Source organism: Ziziphus jujuba, chromosome 11, assembly GCF_031755915.1.
Source record: "Ziziphus jujuba cultivar Dongzao chromosome 11, ASM3175591v1".
Lineage (NCBI taxonomy): Eukaryota > Viridiplantae > Streptophyta > Magnoliopsida > Rosales > Rhamnaceae > Ziziphus > Ziziphus jujuba.
This window is the reverse complement of record NC_083389.1, coordinates 10,141,686-10,162,930: the sequence shown is the minus strand read 5'-3', so window position 1 is coordinate 10,162,930 and position 21,245 is coordinate 10,141,686. Positions and strand designations below refer to the sequence as shown.

General features: G+C 32.4%; 3 protein-coding genes across 3 annotated transcripts; 1 reads left to right on the top strand and 2 right to left on the bottom strand.

The window, feature by feature from the left end:
* The first annotated feature begins 4,937 nt into the window (after positions 1-4,937).
* On the top strand, positions 4,938-8,006 carry LOC107434398 (zinc finger protein 8). The gene is made up of 2 exons (XM_048464841.2): positions 4,938-6,828; positions 6,912-8,006. Exon 1 carries the CDS (start codon positions 5,195-5,197, stop codon positions 5,978-5,980), a length of 786 nt encoding a protein of 261 aa, XP_048320798.1. The 5' UTR covers positions 4,938-5,194; the 3' UTR covers positions 5,981-6,828; positions 6,912-8,006.
* Positions 8,007-11,365: 3,359 nt separating this feature from the next.
* On the bottom strand, positions 11,366-14,605 carry LOC107434395 (uncharacterized). The gene is made up of 6 exons (XM_016045861.4): positions 14,358-14,605; positions 14,160-14,210; positions 13,398-13,449; positions 13,266-13,324; positions 13,065-13,110; positions 11,366-11,732 (listed from the first exon to the last, which is right to left on the bottom strand). The coding sequence occupies exons 1-6, from the start codon at positions 14,481-14,483 to the stop codon at positions 11,590-11,592; spliced, it is 477 nt and encodes a 158-aa protein (XP_015901347.2). The 5' UTR covers positions 14,484-14,605; the 3' UTR covers positions 11,366-11,589.
* A 5,044-nt stretch (positions 14,606-19,649) lies between these two features.
* LOC107434402 (dirigent protein 22-like) lies at positions 19,650-20,765 on the bottom strand. The gene has a single exon (XM_048465957.2). The coding sequence runs from the start codon at positions 20,717-20,719 to the stop codon at positions 20,135-20,137; it is 585 nt and encodes a 194-aa protein (XP_048321914.2). The 5' UTR covers positions 20,720-20,765; the 3' UTR covers positions 19,650-20,134.
* Between the last annotated feature and the right edge of the window lie 480 nt (positions 20,766-21,245).

Sequence of the window (21,245 nt, the reverse complement as noted above, 5' to 3'; positions counted from 1 at the left end):
TACAAGAAAAAGCTCTCTTCCAGATCATATTAATGACAAAACCCAAAAAATTATGTAAGAGAGAGAAGATGTAGATGGCGACTTGTCTTGGGATGGCAAAGAAAGGTAGAATTATGAAACAAGTGAGAGCGGTTGGGTTTGGGAATAATTGCAAAACGAGTCAAGCATGCATGAATGAGGCAGACTGTTCCTTTTTTATTTTTTATTTTTGGTAGAAAAACCCCCCAAAAAATTATCATTAAATTACTATTTTAGATAACACACTCATTCTTCAAAAAAAGATAACACACTCGTTCAAAAAGGGGAAAAAAATAAAAATAAATAAAATTACAGACCCTCCCAACCCTAAAACTAAAACCCCCTTTGTAATAGCAAATAGTAAGTTATCTCTCTCTCTCTCTTCACAGAAACACAAACAAACACAAAGTACCTCATATGGTAAGAGCAACTTTTTGGCCTGACTGATTACTGATGGTTATAAAAGAAAACGAAAGTGGGGTTGGATTTTTTTATTAAAAGAAGCGAAAAGAAGGAAAGAATAGGTAGAGAGAGATACATACGTCTTCCTTCCTTTAGCATATGACAAAATTATATATGGGATTTTTAATTGTTTTCGTATTAATAAATAAATTGCTTACTTAATTTCCAACGTACAAATTTTCCTACAATTACTTTACATTCAACGGCTATGTACATCTTATTCAACAAACTTATAGGGGGCGGGGCCTCAACTTAATTTAATTCCGATCCCTATATTATATACCTTCAATTATTGAGCCATGCCCCAGCCATGGGGCAGTAAATAAATATCGTAAAAAAAAAAAAAAAGTAGAAGAAATTTTTTATTTTTTATTTTTTGGGCAATAGAAGTACAAAGCATATATTTGTGGTCATTCAAATTTAGTTTTAGTATTTTGAAGTAATTTCATTGTCTTTATTTGGATCATATAGCTCTATAGTAGTATATAAATGTGTTATAATATATATATATATATATATATATATTTGTCACAAGCTTTTTTTGTGAGTAATTCATATTACACATAGTTATAATATCTATAAATACATTAACTAAGTTATAATTTCCATGTTATCATTTTTTTTTAAATTGTCAAATTTTATATGCCAAGTAATGTACATTCAACAAAAAAAAGTAATGTGGCATAATTTTTAAGGACAATCAAGTGGCAAATTATAATTATTGTTCCTTGAGCCAATAATTTAGAATTTAAATCTTGTAGATTTTTTTATTTTATTTTTTTGTTATGTTAATATAGAGATTCAAATTCGAGATGTGTTATTGAAATAACGCTAAATGTATCAAATGAATCTATATACATAGATGAATATTTGATCTATTTATGTTTAATTACATTTATCCTTTAAAAAATTCAGATATTTATAAGTAAATTATATTAATATGTCAACTAACATATAATATTTGATCTACATCTTAATTTCTCACACACTGGGCATGGTAGATTGTAAATGTTGCTAATTCATAGAATACTCTTTAATATTATAAAGAAAAGTAATATTATATAGAAATTAAAAGTAGTGTTCAAGAACTATTTTATAATAATTTTTTTCTTTTATATCCCCTAATTTTCATTCGTGCAGCAGCACTTTCTTTCAATTATACTCTTTCCAATAACTATTTACTTGGGATTTATCAAAAAAGAGCTATTTACTGGCGATAATAGATGGAGTATAAATAAGCAGAAGCCGAAATTGGTTATTTAATCCCTTTTTTAATTTGTAGAAATATGTTTTTAATTTAGCTTTACCGTGCCAAACTATTTCCTTGATATATCAAATAATTTTGAGTTTAAATCCTTTCACTTCTATTTAAAATAAAAAATAGCAAATGATATATATATATATAATCAAAATGAAAATATTTAAACAAATTTGTTATTCCCCTAGAGTTAGATATGTGGATAATGACATTAGATTCATGTGTAACATATATGGAAAAGCGTGAATAAAAAAACTTCTAAAAAAAAGGGGAAAAAAAAAAAAGAAATGCAAAATACCAATTGAAAAAGGAAAAAAAAATTAAGTGGTGGAATAGAATACGCAAATGCTATATATATATGAATCATCCTATAGTACTTTTTATATTTGAAAGTGATTAATATTATTATCAAAGAAAAGATGTAAACTCTACTTCATTAAGGGGAAAGGAAAGGAAAATTAAAAAGAGGAAAATTCTTCCTAAAGGAAAAACTACTAAATTGTAGAAATGCTTATATATAGACATTCCACTTTTGTATATATAGGATTTCCTAATTAATAATGCGTGAGGGATGAATTATACAAGAGAGAGATGTAGAAAGAGAGAAAGAGAGAAAGAGATCTAAGTGGGTGTTTGTTTGGATGGAAAAAAAATATAAAAAAGAACAAAAAAAGGTTAGATGATAATATTTGGGTGACTGTCTCTGGTTAAAATTTTCTAAGGACCACTTCTGCAGAATCCCTGCGACAGATATAAAAACAGCCAACAAAGCTATAAAGAACCAACACCAACTCCTAGTACCCTGGTCCTAGAGAGAGACACATAGATACATATCGATATATAGTTACCCAACCAAGTAGGGTCAAGAAACAAAGAGAATTACCAACCAAAGATAAAAAATTCAAAAAAAAAAAAAAAAAAAAACAATAACTTTTACCAATTGAGATATATATACAATTGGTGATTGATAGAGAATAAGAGCAAGAGACAGATTTTCTGTGAAAAACAGCCATGTGGTGAAACTTTTTTCCCCACCAAAAGCAGATAATGAAAGCTATTTATTTATTTTTTTTGTCGATTAAAAATTTATTTATAGGCTAGTTTTCATTTCATTGCAACTAAAAAACATCAGTTGGCTGGGTACTCAGAAGTAGATTTTTTCATGAAAATTTTCAATAATTTTATGAAAATTTTTTTTAGTTTAAAGAAACATTATGTAATGCATCAATATTATTGAAATTGACATTCATGAACGTTAGTGATTTCTATTTTAAACTTTAAAGTGGTTTAAATTAATTAAGATGATGGTCGATGGTGTTGACATTATAGTAAAAAATCAATATGTATATATATATATATAAATATATATAAACATTTTAAAGGAGTTGTAAAATCATAATCAATCAACCAGAACGTTTATATAATATTTGGTATATATATATATCTCCTTGTCTTTCTAAAATACCCTAATGATGAAGAACTTTTATTAAGGGGTTTGTATCAATCTGAATGCTAAAGGAAGCATGTGTTATGCGCCATTGGAAGAGGAAGAAGATATTACAATTATTAACATGAAAATGGTATACCAATCAAATTTATTTCTCATTTCTAATCAATAGTTTATATGTTTCAGGGACTTTTTTCTGTTTTTTTTTCTGTCTTTAATAATAAAAAATAGGAAAGAAACGTTTTAGACAGTTTTTGAGTTTTGGCGTTACTAATAATGGTTAGGTTTAATATTCTTAACCAGTTAATTAATTAATAACTAAACCATCCAATATATACCGCTAAAATCCAATATGATATATACAATCAAAATCTTTACATGCATGTCCACCACGTAGCAACCAACATGTATACAAAACGAGGACTTTTTTTTAATATTATCTTTTGCTTTTGAATGTACGATAACTGCTGTGACTTGACAAACATATGTACATCCAACATTTTTAATATGAAAATTTAACATTTCAAGTATAAGTTTAATTAAGAAACTAATTAATATGGGATCTTCATGTTTCTTCAGGAGACTGATACACCAATTAACAAAATCGATTTATTACAGAGTTTCATATTATTAAAAGAAAGTAGTTTAGTTTTACTTTCTTCTTTTTAAATGTTAATTCCTTATTAAATAATTACTCAAAATCAACAGTGGATTCCGATTCTTATTTATTTATTACGGCAAGTATTATCATTAAAAGGAAATAATGTTTTATAATTAACTACTCAATCCCCAATTAGATAATTATTTTTTTTAAAAAAAACCCCTAATTCGATAACACATTAAATCATTTATCAAATTTTAATAATATGAAAAGAAGAATTACAAATCAAATGATTGATATATAGGAAATTATGAGGGAATCAATGAAAGCTTAATCATGAAGCTAGGCTATAGCTTTTATTCCCAAGTACCATTATAATATAATTATTTTCTAATAAGGTCAAACTTTGTCTAAAACTAATAGATTAAGGTTGTTCCTTATACCGATGCACGGTACATATAAAGAGGTCGATATCATCATCGTTATATCCACCCTGTCTACGTATCATTTAAGTTTTTAGATGGAAACTAGTACAATTGGTCAAAATTTCTTACATTAATTTTTTACATTTCCAATATCATTCACCAAAACAATTTTTTTTTTAACAAAAAGTTATAAGACGTAAAAGATGGGGTTGGTTGAAAATTATGAAAATATAATTATCTTCTAACAAGGTCAAACTTTGTCTAAAACTAACAGATTAAGGTTATTCCTTATACCGATGCACGGTACAAACAGAGAGGTCGATATCATCATAGTTATATCCATCTTCTCTACATATCATTTTAAGTTTTTAGATTGGAAATAGTACAATTGGTCAAAATTTCTTACATTAATTATTTACATTTCCAATATCATTCACCAAAGCATTTTTTTTTTTATATAAAAAAAAAGGCATAAGACGTAAAAGATGGGGTTGGTTGAAAATTATGAAAATAGCTTTGGGGGCGGGGGTGTGGATGTAAAAGAAGTTTCCAAATGAAAACAAAAATAAGTGAGAAAGCTAGGAAGCAAAATTAAGGTGGTACTTTGAGAAGCAAAAGCCACTCTCAAACTTGTGGCCTCATCAGGCTTCACCCTCAGATGGGTCAGCCCCAATTGTCAATTGATCAGACTCACCCCTCCCTTTTATAGGCCCCACAATACCCCTTCTCGCTCCTTCCTCATCCCCACATACCAACACTACCCTCCTCTTCTCTTCCTCTCTTTCTCTCTGCTTCCTCATTTCCATTTCCTTCTCTTCTTTCTTCTTCTTTCTTTTTTTTTTTTCCTCCTCTTTATCCTTCAGAGTGGTGTGTACTGCACCCATCACCCCAGTTTCCTCTCTTTCCTGCTAACTTGAGCCCGAATTTAATTCCCAAAAAAAAAAAAAAAAAAAAAAAAATTCATTTGTGTTTTTTTCCTCCTTATGGACAAGACGGAGAGAGAGACTCATGATTTCATGAACGTGGAATCCTTCTCTCAGCTTCCCTTCATTCGTCCAGCTCCAGTTAAAGAAAAGAGCATTCGCCTTTTCGGCAAAGAATTCGGCGGCGGCGATGTGGCGGGCACCACCGCCACGGAAGAATCCGAATCCGCGGAAACCAATAATGCGTACGACGATGCCAAAGACAACAACAGCACCAGCAACAATAACAGCAACGAGAGCAACAACAACAACGGGGAGAGCAATCGGAGATTCGAATGCCATTACTGCTGCCGGAACTTCCCGACATCACAAGCTTTGGGAGGACATCAGAACGCTCATAAGAGAGAGCGACAACACGCCAAGCGAGCACACCTTCAGTCTGCTATGGTGCATAGCAACCTGACGGATGCTCATGTCTATGGTCTCATGAATTATCGACTGGGATCGAGTCCAGCTTATCCGTCGTGGACCAGCAGCAATAATTCTACTGCTGCCACTGCCATTGCAAGTGGGAATAGGTTTTATGGAGGCCTTGGCTCTTACTCTCACCCACCACCAATAAATGGAAGTCCTCTGGCTTTGTGGCGAATCCCTCCTGCCGTTCAAAGCAACCACCCTGCTTTTAATCGTGACCGTTCATCGGCTGTGCATCCTTTGCCATTGTTTGCTGGTGAAGAAATGAAAGCGTCACACCTTGGTGGATCTGCTGCTTCTCAAAGTCGGTATGTTACTTATGAGTCAAAACCTAGCGTTCAGGACCATGTGAGTTTGGATCTTCATCTGTAATAATTCCATTAATTAACTTTTTTTTTTTTTTTGGGAAAGAAAAAAATTTGAGATTTTTCTCATGTTGGGTATTTAATTTCCTTTCGGTATATGCAAATGTGGGAAAATTTATAAAAAATATTAGATTAATTTTCTTGCTTAATTAATTTATGAATTAACTTCATTCATAATTTCACCATGTAACTGAGGTTCAAACCTTGACCTGGATAAGAATCCTCCTTCCCCATTATTGTAATTAAAAAAAAAAAATGAAAAATATTTGTGTGTTTGTTGGGAATTTTTTATAACACATGGTATTAATTAAAATGTTTAACGTCTTTCTCTTTATTAGCTTCGTTAATTCTAGAAGACCATTTCCGAGAACACATCTCTCTCTCTCTCTCTCTTCCCCCCGCCCCCACGCATAATTTTCTGATACTAAATATTTCAACCTTTAGAAGCAATTAAGTAAAATTTTGGTTCAATGTTTCTTGCTCAAATTTCATCGATTTATACTTAAAAGCAATATTTTGCTCTGAGCAATTCATATATATGTATCTATCATCTTTATAAATCAGAGTAGTTTTTTTGTTTTTGCAAAACACACGTGTGGGGAATATATGGTACCAGTCGAGTTCCGCATGAACTTTTGTCGATACACACGTGTGGATACGTCCATATTTGATGTGTAAGACAGGTGGGGTGATGAGAGAGGTGAGATTGGCTTCGGTGCATCAGAGTCATGAGAGAAAAAGAAAAGAAAAGATGATCATCTATCAGACATATTGATAAGGTTAAATGTCTCTTCTGCTTAAAAGATATAACATTTTGCAGAAGAAGAAAACGATAATTCCATGGCATTGCTGCAGGTACAGCATAGCGCTTTGCTTAACTTTAATGCATGTCCCTCCTCCTCCTCTTCCTTGATCTTATTATTCTCACTTATTTTCAGTGCAATCCACAGACTGAAAGAAACAAAGAAAGACACAGAAAAAGAAAAGACTGTTTATGTGTTATGAATGTGTGCCCATCAAACTTTAAATAATGATGCGCATTACATATCTACCTAAAAGATTGTGGTGGAACCTACCTCACCTGATCATCATACCACCTCAATGACTAATGAGACAAAGGTGCCAATCTCAAGACCACTGATTCTTTCCATTTTTATGTTTTAGTGTTGATATAATCTCCATATATTGATTCTTAATTAACCCCAGTGATTGTTGGCGATAATTGACAATATTCTATTATCACGTCATCCTCATAATGTTATACTAAACACTATTATTAACAAATGTAGGATTTCTTTGTATAAGGTTAGTTAAATAGTTAATATAATAGGTTGTTAGTATTTATATCAGGTCGATTTTATAAGAAAATGACTATAGCAGAGATGAAAAATATGGAAGTGGGTAATGGAAGAAGAAACAATTGTAATGGTGTCAATTCAAAGAAGAAAGAGGAATAAGTGAATACCAAGTTGATGAAGGTCTAGGAGTAGTAGTAGGGGAATTCATGGGTCACTTCTGTCTGTAGCTGTTTATGAACGTACATTTTTCGTCATTTCAGAGGGAATAGTACCAAAGCTTTCATGGCTTTAAAATGGCAAAACCAACCCTAGAGAAAAGGATGTGTCTTCCTTTTCCCTCTCTAGGAGACTCTTTGAAAGGAACATATGAACATGGTAGTTAGCCTGCCATCTTTATTTCCATGGCTTTTGTACCATTTGCTTTTATGTCTGCAATAGAAAGAGAGAGAAAATAAAGCAATTAGGTAGGTTATATAGTTTTTAGATGTGAGTGAAGGTGAATAAAAATTTACGGATTCTGATAATATAGCTGTGCCCACCTAGGGCAAGCACTTCGACTCTCTTTCTCTCTCTCTCTCTCTCAATAACCAATAATTCAGTTATAGTTTTGTACTGAAATTAAAGGATCTCTCTGTTTCTTTCATTTAATGTTTAATCAATCTGTTATTTAAAATAATGTGACATCACAAAGCTGGTCAGTGTTTAATACGATCATGGATAATATACAGAACTCCCACAAATCTTTTGTTAAGAAATATTATAAAGAAACTATCATAATTATATATATAAAAAAATATATGCTTTCTCGGCCAACATTGTGTTCTTTGATGTTGGGATTTGTGCATGATTCCTCTCAACCTCTTACTACCAGAAAACATACATTTTAAATTTGAATTTCAGATTATACATCTGGACCAACCAGTATTATTGCGGTCTAAATAGGAAAGAAAAAAGACTCTTAATTTTATCTTTTTTGCTTCGTAATCAAATTATTTCAGACTGCTATCAGAAAAAAGAATTCTTTCATTATCTCCTAATTATTGTATCTCTTTAAGGTTGTTTGAAACATTTTTAGGAACATTGCCATCATTAGTTAATATCATGAAAAATACATTTACGCAATTACTTCAACAAGGATTTACATATTTATTATATACATTAATCGTATTACTTGCTTTCAATCAAGATTTCCATTTTGGACGTGCTGTCTGTTATACTTCAACAACAAAAAGCCGATTATTTATTTATTAACATGTGAACAAAGATGTTTTGTGAAAACTAACAAACCTCATTATGAAATCCCATTACCCCTTTTGTGGTAAGCCTAAATACCAATTTCTAATACTAATAATGTGATTCGATGCATTTTTATGTGCCTAAATTTCCACTAGTCATCTCGTCAATTATATGAGACTTATGAGTTGGATAATTAGCGAATTTGGATTTCGATTGGCAACATATATATCTATATATATATATATGTATATCAATAGGGTACATTTTTTATTTGAAAACCGAATCCAGAAACTCAATCATGGAAACTGCTTATGCATCTAAAAGTTTTTAGAAGCTCTATAACGTAGTTTATCACATGATTTGTCATTAATTTAAAGACAATTTTTTTTTTTTTTTTTGGAGTTCGCAACTTAAAAGACTTGCTTGCTGCAATATTTCTTTCATCGAGTTCTCCTCATAGATGCACCAAACTTTGAAACTTATCTATTTTAAATTTTATATAACTTTTTTGCAAAAATCTTGTGTTTCATTAAAATTAAACTTAATTTTCCTGGTTATTTCTAGGTGATGTTTGTCATATAATATGTAAAACGTAATTCATGGAGCAAAAGAAACAAAGAAAAGTCCACAGTAGTGATAAAAGGTTCCTACCTGTATTCCAACCATTCTTTTGGCCTCTTCTTTCATGTAATTATTGCAAAAAGAAACACAAAAATAAAAATACTGTTCTCATATTTTGCCAAGAGTAAATTGGGGCAGTCAATAAATCATCTTCTTGTAAAGGGGCATTTAAACTTTCCTTTAGGGTATACATATGTAAAAATTAATGAAAAGTGAATTTGAACATTGGAAATGTAAGCCCACTAGATATGGGGAAAATAGGAAGCTAGCTAAGGTTCTTAGTTCATTATTTGTTATTGCAAGCATGAAAATGGCAATAGTAAGAATAAGGCATTAATGAAGTTTTCTTTTTTGACAAACATTAATAGCAGCATACTTTTTTGAGAACTTGTGTATACCGCTCATTATATTTATCTATTATTATTATGCTTTTTTGTCAGATATTTAACTATTTATAACCCATAACTTTTCCAGAATTTTAAATACCTTTGATAATAATTAAAAGGAATCATTTTAACATTATTTATCTTCCCCCATTTGCTATACAAAGTCGATCAAACACCTTGTTAATTATATAAGTTAAATTCATAATTCAAACCACGGGAATTATCTTTTAATCAACAATAAAACTAATAACGTAAGATGGACAAGTCACTGTCAATTAGTTCTCTAATAATTGGTTAGCAGAAGGAACTTAAATTGAGAAATTTTTGGGTTTATTGGAAATAAGAAGTTTAGAGCGATCTATGAAACCGAAAACAATTGACAAAAGGACAAATTAGACATCCAATTCCTTCAATCAAGCAAAGGGCTTTTTTTTTTTTTTTTGGTGGAAAAAGCAAAGGGCATCTGAGCTTGCAAAGGTTGCTCGACATGATAATAATATACTACAAAACCTATATAATCCATTTTTTTTTTATATTTAATATTAAAAGATAGGCTTAGACTTATCAAACAAATCCGGCAAACAAATAATCCAAACAGCTGTGACTGATAAGAATCTTGAGTATATAATATTACCATATTGACATGCTAAAGAGACCAATTACATATCTCTGCATATATAATGAAAAGAAAGACAGTTAACGTCAGCACAACTATGAAGGTGGGGGGCCCACAAGCAGATGCAAAATCTAAGAGGAGGGCATGTGAGGAGGAAGCTGATAAGAAAGGCATAATAAAGACAGTATGAAGAGTACACACATTATCATTGGGACCACTTTCACTTCTTTTTCTTGTTCTTCTCCTCCTTGGTGCATAAATATATATAAATATATGCTTCTCCAAGAAAGAGCAAAAATTGTTTTGAGAAAATGAGAGCATTGGAATTTAAGTAACATCGGCCCGCATCTCTATAAAGTTTTTAAACGAGGTTGACTGTTTATACGGTAGCATCCTACTGCTAACCTACGCCACTCTTGGGATGCATTTCAACACCCCCCCATCCCATGACAAGTTATTAAAAACAAAAAAAAAAGAAAAAAAAAAATCACTTTGAGTTCATTCTTATTGAATCATTTGGCCTTTGTGGTGGACCTCTGTTAGCCCGGTAGCACTGCCTTTTAGCATTTTACAATAAATGCCTAACACACTTATAGACCATGTGGTCATCCATAGGCTCTCTCTCTCTCTCTCTCTCTCTCTCTCTCTCTCTCTCTCTATACCATTATCCTGCATTCTAATCTAACAGCTGCTTAATCAGTCCATTGGTCGTAATCAAATTTATCTTGGTGAAAACCTACTTCTTCACAACCATAAAACTTGTCTTCCATGGCATCTAACCCCAAGAAACCCGATAGGCGCTATATCTTTCTTCATAAGGTCAAACAGTCTCAACAACCGTTTTGGTTTAATTCCTACCCTAAAATCTTAATTAAAGTCGAGAACGAGCCAATATGGAATTTAGATTAATGCTCCAAATTGAAATTGTCTGGAAGGACGAGATATGACAATTCATGGAAGTACCATTGGTTAAACCATAATATAGCAACTTCAGACTATCTGATCCTACCCACAAGTAATACAAAGCTTGAATTTATAATACAAGGTAAATTATGATGTCAATATGGGCATTAACTCATTCACTAAACAGTAGTGGTGAAGCCATCTAATTTACGGTTATGCGAACCTCGTCAGACTTGATCGTTATGAACATATACTATATCATGCTATTAGATATGCAATCATCATCTTCACTTAATCAACTATCTTATAAATAACATCCATTACTCAGCTGGTTGAAAGGGAGCCCAAAACCCAAATCATCTTAATGAAATAACTTTACTCATTTACAAAATATGTCATTAAAAAAAATAAAAAAAATGTGAGCATTGAAGGCAAAAAGTGAAGAACAATCCTATATATAACTTAATGTGTCTTTGAAGACATATATAACACTACGTACAAAATTGGAAGGAGATAAGAAAATGGTAGATGTATTAATATGAGCACCTGCAAAAAATCATCTGAGACTTTCTTGCCCAGTGCGGGAAGTGTGGGCCTCTTCAATACGTCGAGTGAGAAGTGATATTCCATAGTGAGAGGCACTAGAGGCAGCATAATAGGAAGTGACACTGAGTTGAGCAAATTTTGGAAGCGCATAACCTACAACATTACATGTAAACAGCCAGTTGAATTATTTACATCTAAAATCTTTAACTTAAAAAAGAAAAAAGAAAAAGAAAATAGAACAGAAAAGATCATGTAAATGGAGTGCCAGGCTTGTTCAACCAGCTCAAGCTTTACATATAAAAAACCAACTAAACTCGGTAACCAACAGCAAAAAATAATAATGAATACCAACTCTGAAAAATCTCAAACTCTCAATATTGACTTTATTTGGCTCAAAACCACAGAATTAAGTATCATTCCACTTGCCAATCTACCTGATACATTCCACAGAGAAGATAAGCCTTCTCTGTCGTACTCACGCATGTGTCATTTCCTTATTGGTCAGAGGTCCCTAGAATAAAAATGTTATTCTTTCGAATTTTATATTTAGATGGGGTGGTCTTCCTTCAGGTGTGCTTCTGAGGCCAGAGAACAAAATCTCTGGTATAGGTCCTACTTACAAAGCATTAGAAGCCATTACAACAGCACTTTGTTACTGGTCTATACAAGAACCATTAAACCAACAAAGATTCTAAAGCCCTACGAAAGCTAGAGCAAGAATTTTGAAGAACAAACCAGGAGTGAAAAAGTATTAGAGACTGAAAAGACCCTTTCATTCCTGGTTCTGTGCTTTCAGTCTATAATACTACTAGTTTGTTCCTTGGTCTTGCTTTCAAAACAGATATAGTATATCAGAGATGCTGATAACTGCAACCTTAAAACAGGTATGATATATTAGAGTTTATTGGACATGCTAGATAAAACCCACCAAATCACTGCAGTTACACCTTTGCCAACCAAAATTTTTGTTGATTGACAGGGCATCAGACCCTATACCAAGCGCAAGTTCTAACGTACTAAAGTACATATATTTATGTTCATAAAACTGTTACATGACCTATGTCCAACAAAAAAGGAAAAAAAAAAAAAAATGCAAACTGGCCGAAAACATGAGCCTTGACCAACTTCAATCTCCTAAACCCTAACATCAGTTCAAATTTCCTTCCCTGAAAGTGAATCATTCTTGCCCCACACCACAAGGTTAAAAGTCAACAGCTTACTCTCTCCTGATTAAGAGTACGTAGCTGCCTTCAACTTAGGCTTCTTCCATAAGTGATATAAAAGAAAAAGAGGACACTAACCGTTTTCTTTTTTCGGGTAAAATAAGCTCAGTAATACCTTCTAAAATGTTAGGATGTGCAAATACAACAAAGTGAAGATATAATCAATGGAACAATATAACATATGTGGTCATTTATGATTTACCACATGTTAAGATTAAAAGACACCATTTTTGCCACATAAGTAGTGAGAAAACATATATACCTCCAAATGCAGCACTGGCACCCGAAAACAGTAGCAGAGGAGGAATCTATATCACAAAATAAGGCAATGAAATAAGATGAGGTAAATAAAATGCACATGCAAATCAAGTTAACCAACCCATCTTTTGACATTGCATGTAATATTATTGGCAATGCATATTAAAACAATTAGAAAAGAAAATGAGAAACAATTGAGATGTACCCCAACTACAAAAGGAACCCATTTTGGTCCTTTCACATGATTCTGAAGGTATGGGATGCCTGCAATAAAGCAATAATTAGCAATTGGCATTTGTATGTATACAGATTCTTAGGCAAAGTAACAAAATTATACCTGTATTAAAACCATGAATAGCACTAAGCAGTCCACCAATTCCTGAACCAGCCTATTCCAATAAGAATACCAGAAAGTAAATATAACAAGGATCTTCAATCATGTATACCTCAACCATCACAACTTGCATACAATAGACTCAAATGTGGTTTTTGTCCATAAACTAGAACATGACTTTCAACCAGAAAATAACAAGCTTGCTACAACGGACATTAGATCAGATGACCATCAAGTAACCAATTCTATCAAAAAGGGCAGGCTGTGTAAGGTCATATGAATAATGCCATCTACATTTGTAGAGGACCAAAGCTAAATACCTAAATATACCCAAAAAGAAAAAAGAAAAAAGAAAAAAAGGCAATTACCAAAAACCAACAATCATGAAGCACATTTATGATCTCAAAGTCCAGAATACAAAAAAAGTAAGCTCATCCCTATTAGTGAGAACTTAGTATTCCAAAAGAAAACAGTCCGACAGACGCTCAGTCTAAAATATCCCATCATCAACAAGAGCCGACGACCCAAGAGTTGTTCCCAAATTACTAACAATCATTGAGAAGAAAACTCATTGCCACATCCAAGAAAAGAATTTAGCTAAAATTTTTGGGGATAACAATTTAATACACTATAACATAATTCTATAACTTGGGACATTTAAGAATTAAAAAAATCTCCAGTTTAAGTACAAACCATCGACTATGAGCAACAAGCAAACAGAAGATACAGAAAAAGAAAAACAAAGACGAAGAGGAAGAAACTCACGACAGAGGTGGCATCATGTAAAACGGAAGTTATAGTCCACTCTTCCTTGCCCTGAAAGAAGACCAACAAACCCAATTCAATTGAATTCATGATTCAAAGAGGAAATTCGTCGAACAGGTTATATGCATTAAAATAATACCAAAAAGCCCACCAGACACAATCACAGAGAGATAATTGTATAAAAGGGAGTTTTCGTACAGAGGTAGAGTCGATCAGAGAAAGACAGCGAGGGCAGCGAGGGGAACCGAGTCCCGGCTTGATGGTGGGCTCGTGGTAGAGATTTCCTCTCCGTAGCTTCTCTTCGTAAACCTCTCTCGTCCCCATCTCCTTCTCTTCCCTGCCGCACCGCACCACAAAATCACTCTCTCTCTTTCTCTCTCTCTTTCGCTTCCCTTCGTTTCTTCTCTCCCACCGCGCTTAACGAAGCGATTCTCCAAAATTCTGAAACCACCCTCCTTACTTTCTTTAATTTCGAAACACGCCCATTTAGCCTTTATATTATAATAATTATTATTATTATTATCATCATCGTTATAACTGTTTCAATTAAAAAAAAAAAAAAAACCCGATCCATTATTTAAAAGTTAATTAATAAAGTCTTTTTGGGTATTGTTCAAAAAAAAAAAAAAGTCTTTTTGGGTATAATTTTTATTTTTGCTTTTGTTTCTGTTTCTTTAAAAATATTATATAAAAAAAAACCATCTTTTACCGATTTTAATTAAAAATATTTTTGAAAATCAGAATTTTTTGAAAATTATCTAAATATTTTTTGAAACAGTTTTTGAACTTTAAAAACTGTTTCTAACTTTTTAAAAATCCTGCCATACATGTCTAATTTATATTTGAAGCCAAATAGTATGATAGGATTACTTGGTCTTGTAATTAATTTTATACTCTCCATGCCAAATTTGAGGCTAACTTTAATATTTTTCTCAACAATTTCTTCATTAAATATTTCAATGTAAATAGTTTTAAATGGTCTTCAATTTGGCCATTAAAAAAAAAAAAAAGATTGTAACTATGGGATAAATCTTTAGTTTTCAGATTAAAAAATAAGAAAGAAAGACAAACAAAAAACCATAGAAACATAAACATTTTATCAAAGGAAAAATGCAAAAAAAAATTATTTGTTATCAATGATAAATGATTACAAATGAAATTATATATTAGATAATAATTTAAGTTATTAGTATTAAAAAATTCACTTTTGATATTTTAATATAAAAAATAATAGAATTAAATATCTTAATATTAAAGTTTGACATATAAACTAAGTAACTGTCATAACAAATAATAAAATTACTACAATAATATTCCATGAATAATATGTATAATTTTAGACATATCATCGTCTTTTGTGGCCAGCTTCCCTAGTTCCATATTTGTAAACCCCATTATCTTCTTCTTCTTCTTCTTCTTCTTTTATTTTTTTTTTAATTTTTTTCTTTTATTTTTCTTCTTTTTTAAATTGGTAGGTTGTTCAAATTGGGATCATTACTGAGAAAAATAATGGTAGTTTTACTAATGGAGGGACCATTCTCATGCAAAGTCACAAAAAACAACAACACAAAAACCAAAGACATTATCGATCCTCGACATTTTGGCAATATTTTACGGATCCAAGTTTCTTTTTCTTTTTATTTATTTATTTATTTTTTCTTTGGTAAAATATTTTACGGATCCAAGTGTACTATATATCTGTAAGCCAATAGTATGGTCTAAGCTCTCTATCAATAATAATGGAAGACATAAATATTATACTCCATAACAGCATGCATAGATTTCTTTATGTCAAATGAGGATGATTGGCTTGAGGTTTGGAAGAGTCTTAGTTATGGTGATGGTGTGGAGCTTAATTTGAAAGATGAAAATCGTAGCCATGGCTTTACAATGCATGGTTGGCTGGCTGGTGTTTATATGAGGGTGAATATATAATATAAACTAATATATATTCACGTTTTTTATGGACAGCAATGTTTCTAGCTAGTTATGAATGTCCTTAATTATTACTTAGTACATGTAATGCAAAGTACAAAAATTGGGTGTGAAATGCCTCCATTAGAGTACCATGCCATGAAAGTGATATCCTTTTGACGACAATATTGAAGATTCACACAAGTATTTAAAATAAGGCTCCAATTTGAAAAGTAGACTCCTGTATCTTATAAATGAGAACAACGATGCAGCAAACTTTGAAGTTTGATTTTCTCAGCAACCAAATGGAGAAAAAGAGAGAGGAAAAGGAGTATATTTTCTTGGGATTTTGAGGAATCTGCGAAGCAGTATGAAGAGTTTCGGAAGCAGAAGAGCAATGCCTAGTCTATGCAACAAGATTCAGAGGCGGTCTTCTTCGCAAAAAAATCCATCAGCAATCTCGTTACGCACTAGAAGCTATAAAGATGGATTTTTCAAAACCTGACAAACCAAAAACCCTCTTAAAACCCCGAGAAGAAAAAAATAAATAAATAAGAACCAAGAAAAAGCAACACAAAAACAATTGGCATTGAAACTCAAGCTTCGATACATTCTGCAACCTAATTGGACTCTTCTCTCTCTACCAAAATTCTCCATGCAACCTACCTTACTATTGTGTTTTCACTGTTGCTTCGTTTCCACACCTTTAAGTTGCAGGAAAAAAAAAAAAAAAACTTTTATATTTTAAGGACTGGCTTCACGCATGGATGCACTGTCGCTCTGTACCTTTTTATTCGTTTGGTTGCCAAGAAAATGAGGGGGGGAAAGGTAAATGTAGTATGAATGTTAGAATTTAGAGGTCAGGGATACGCTATATTTAGTAAATGCCGTTGTTAATCCTTCTCTATTTTCCATTCGATCGTTGCGTTTTACGTTTCGTTTTCGCTGATAGATGCTTTGTTGCTCCGTACCTTCTTATCCCTTTGGTTGCCGAGAAAATGAGGGGGAAAAGTATAGGTAGTATGAATGTTATAGAGTTTAAAGGTCAGGCATACGCTAGATTTAGCAAATACTGCTGTTAATCCCGGTAGATGGCTACACCGGCAGAGCCTTAGCCTACTGGTTCTGTGCCATACTCCCTATCTTTGGCTTCTTTTATTTGGTTTTATTTTGATGTTTATTATATATGTTTTTGTAGGGTATCATTAGGCATCTTTTATTTGCTTTTGCTTTTGTTTTCACTTTTGTTATATATGCTTTTGTAGACACACAACTCCCTGGTTAGGAGATGGTTCTTCTTTGATGATTGCTTGGACTCAAAAAGGAAAGTGACCACAATGGACTTGAAAATCAGGGGGCAACTTGTTATCTAACTTGTCTCCTCCACATATTGTACCACCTTTCTCAATTTAGAGAGGTAAATAGGTGGTCTGTTTTTTTGTCTCAATGATTTTATGTTTTCTGTTTTAGTTTTTCTGTTTTCCTAAATTCGGGCTACTTATCAGGCTGTTTACAATATTGCAACATCTGAAAATGATATGACAAGCATCCCTGCACTACAGAATTTATTTTACAAGCTTCAATACAATGATAAAGAGTGTTGCAGCAAAAGAATTATGGGAGGGCCAAATGAAGGTCTAGGTTTATGCCTTTCGTCATATATTAATTATTGTTTTGTTTGCTGTCCAGGGAACTGTTGTTGAGGGGACAATAAATTAAACAGCTGTTTGAAGGGCATTTTTCAGAAATCCAAGAAAACAAAATCCTTTTATTACCTCCAACTTTGATGTGAAAGGATCAAATAATGTTTATGCATATCATTTGAGAAGTGCGTGGAGGGTGATCACAAGTTGCAGGTTGGTTTCTGATTCTCTTTCCTGTCGACATTCTTTTTTTTTTTTTTGGCCATGCCCCCTGGCATCCCCTTACCCCTCCCCAAAACTCGAACCCAGCTCCACTGGCCGGGCTGTGCTGTGCTAATCACTGAGCTACCACGCAAGTCTTCCTGTCGACATTTTAGTATGATTTGCATGTTGAATCACTATTTTATTTCTGTTTTATTATCGGCTTCACTCCCATCCTTCAGCTTCATCTAAAGCCGGTAAAGGTTGGTACTACACTGAATCTTGTTTGAATGCAAGAAAAATAAAAAATTCACTCTAATATTAAAGATTTACCAGGCTTTCTCTTCTGCATTTTTTTATTTTTATTTTTTTTTGGCTCTAATATAAAATAATTTTTTAATTTTTGAATATAAAAAAAGATTAACTAAACAATATATTCGGGATTAAAGGAAAAAACATATATAATTTTTTCTTAGAGTTATATATTTCGATGTATTAAAATTTACATGAAGTAGAATAAATGTAGATTTTAGAGAAAAATAAATCCTAAATTGATTTCCATACACAGTACTCCAGTGTAAAGTCGAATCAAAACCGTTTATCGTAAAGGGGGTGTGTATAAACTGAATTTGAGCGTGTGAACAACTGTGCAAAGGGATCATTAATGGGCTATTGGACTATTTATCAAGAAGAGGACAAATTTAGGCCCATTTACGCAGCGTGTAGAATTGCAGTCCAAGCCTGTGGCAAAAAAACCTATTTTCATTTTTTTTAACTTTTTTATTATATATATATATATATATATAAATGCTACTCTATAAATGATCCATATTTAACAATGATTTTTTTAAAAATCATATGGACGGTCAGGATCATAAAAGAATTTTTTTTTTTTTTTGCTAGAAAAAAAAATTTTATAACCAAAAGAACCTAAAAACAACAACCGAAAAGCACAGAAAAGAAGACTACTTGCCCCTTTCCTCTTGGGTTACAAAGTCAACAAAACTACTAGGGAGGTAGCTTTGAGACAACATTCCACTGGTATTATGGGTGATACACCATTTACAGATAAAATGATATTCTCCTCCCTAGGAAGCCAATATATATATATATATATATATAATATATTATGAGAATTAGAAGAACCACCAAACACGAAAGAACAATGAACTTTTTTTAAGGGGTTTTTGCGTTTGGTCCACTGAATATTTTGGAATGACGTTTTGATATACACACATAAGCGTCTGCATCATACATGTTAAACCAATAATTTCTTTGTTTTTATTATTGTTATTATTTTTAATTCTCTGTTCTACTCATTTTTTTTATACACACTTTCCGATTAATTTAATAAATTAAAATTAATTGATTTACAAAAGTTTGGTTTGGACTTTTGACCAAGTCCTAAAATGCCAAACAGCCTAATCGTGAATTTTGGGTTTTGGAGGCTTCAAATTCAACGAAGCCAAATTTAGTTAATGAAGTAAATATTGACGAACTAGCAAAATTATTTTATATGATAGGCATCTGAAGCCAAGTGAGGTCTTCATGGTAAAGTGGAAGTGGAAGAAGAATAAGAAGAAGATGAAGCCTGAACTCTAAAGGCATCATTGTAGTTTTTTTTTTTTTTTTTTTTTTTTTTTTTTTTTTTGAGAAGCAGCATTGTAGTTGAGTGGGTAGAATTTGACAAAAACAAATGAAATATTCATTTCATATACCATTGAAAGGGACCACACATATATTTTAGGCAAGGCCAAAGCCATTAACACTCTTTCTCCAAAGCCAATAACACTCTTTCTCTTTTTGATCAAATAAACAAAAGAAGAGAAGAAGTAGCAGATGAAAAAATATATAATCTCTTTTCTATTCTCTCTCTCTCTCTCTCTCTCCATCTCTCTCTCTCTTGACATTGAAATTGAAAAAAATTACAACTAGTGAAATTGAAAAAGGAAAGAAAATACAAAAATCTCGGCATCAATATATTTCTGAGAACAACTAAAAAATGATCCTATTATCAGAAGTACAACTTCTTTTTCTCACAAAAAAATGGGATGCATGTGAAATCCATATGTAATAGTCCCACCTATTTGTAAGAGAAGGGAATTGTATTCTTGAAAGTATTGAAAATTTATTTCATGATTAACTGGAAGATAGTTTTTAAGATATCAGTTCCATATATACATATATATAAATAAAAATTGATAACATGCATGTTAATTAATAATGGAAAACATACACATTATATTCCACAACGGCATCCCCAGTTTTAAGATTAAAGGTGTGAGTCTTAGCCTGAGCATAGCCACGAGCAAACCTGAAAACCCCACTTCCTTCCACGATAGGCATCTCCCTCACCTTCGAGAACACGGCGTTGCGACCTAACACACTGAGAGTGCTTCCATTGTACTTCCCTTCCGTGAAAACAAAGTTCAAAACCATTAACAGACCAGCTTCGCTCTGAGATGCAAGAGCATAAATCCCTTGTGCTCTTCCGACGATTTTCGAATTGTTTTCCGGTGCCACAGTTAGCGGATCATCGATCATAACCACGGCACCGAACCCAGTTGAGGACATGTTTGTGGTGGGAGCTCTGGCAACCCGGATGGCTGTAGGGTTTGGCCCGCTCACAATGTCATGGAAGAAGAAATGGAGGTGGCTTAGCTTCTCTTGTTTGAGTCCGTGTTTTTCTGGGATTAAGTTTCGGGAGAAATCGGCTTTAACGAGGCTCGAGATTTGCAGAGAAGAGAAGAAAATGATCGTGAGGATGATGGATGTGAGGTGTGAGAGAGATTTACTGGCCATGTTTGGAGGAATAATAGAGTTTTGAATCTTGGTTAAGCACCTGAAGTTTTTTGTTGCCTTTATACGACTTGGTTGAATATATATATATATATATATATATTTTTTTTTCCATGGAAAATTGTGATTTTAATTTGCAAGTGTAGTAGTTGCAACTACCGGTGGTGTGCTGCTAAAGACAAAGAAACCACCTGTCCCAGTAATGAAATATTGTTTTTTTGTTCTTAAACGTATAGATCAATATAATTTGAAACCTATAAATTAAACAACGAATAATAATTTACAGGAGTTTGTTTTTTTAATTGCAATATACTATATCAGATTTTTTAATTGTAATCTACCTGTACAAGCCACTTCAAATATAAAGTGTTTATTTAATTATTTTTCCTTTCTCGTAGTAGACGTGCAGAGCATAAAATGCCAAACCTTGGCATAATTAGAGTTTTCTTAATTTGATTAGTTTATATATTCGAGTCAGCATTGAGTTCGGATTTTTGTGCAATCGAAACCAGTATGTACTCACCATATA

Excerpts from the sequence above, each read along its gene's own strand:
- LOC107434398 (XM_048464841.2), top strand. The coding sequence starts at position 5,195 with ATGGACAAGACGGAGAGAGAGACTCATGATTTCATGAACGTGGAATCC.
- LOC107434395 (XM_016045861.4), bottom strand. The coding sequence starts at position 14,483 with ATGGGGACGAGAGAGGTTTACGAAGAGAAGCTACGGAGAGGAAATCTC. Across the intron at positions 13,325-13,397 it reads TATTCATGGTTTTAATACAG|GCATCCCATACCTTCAGAAT; the intron begins GTATAATTTTGT and ends GCTTTATTGCAG. Across the intron at positions 11,733-13,064 it reads TGCCAGTGCTGCATTTGGAG|GTTATGCGCTTCCAAAATTT; the intron begins GTATATATGTTT and ends GTAATGTTGTAG.
- LOC107434402 (XM_048465957.2), bottom strand. The coding sequence starts at position 20,719 with ATGGCCAGTAAATCTCTCTCACACCTCACATCCATCATCCTCACGATC.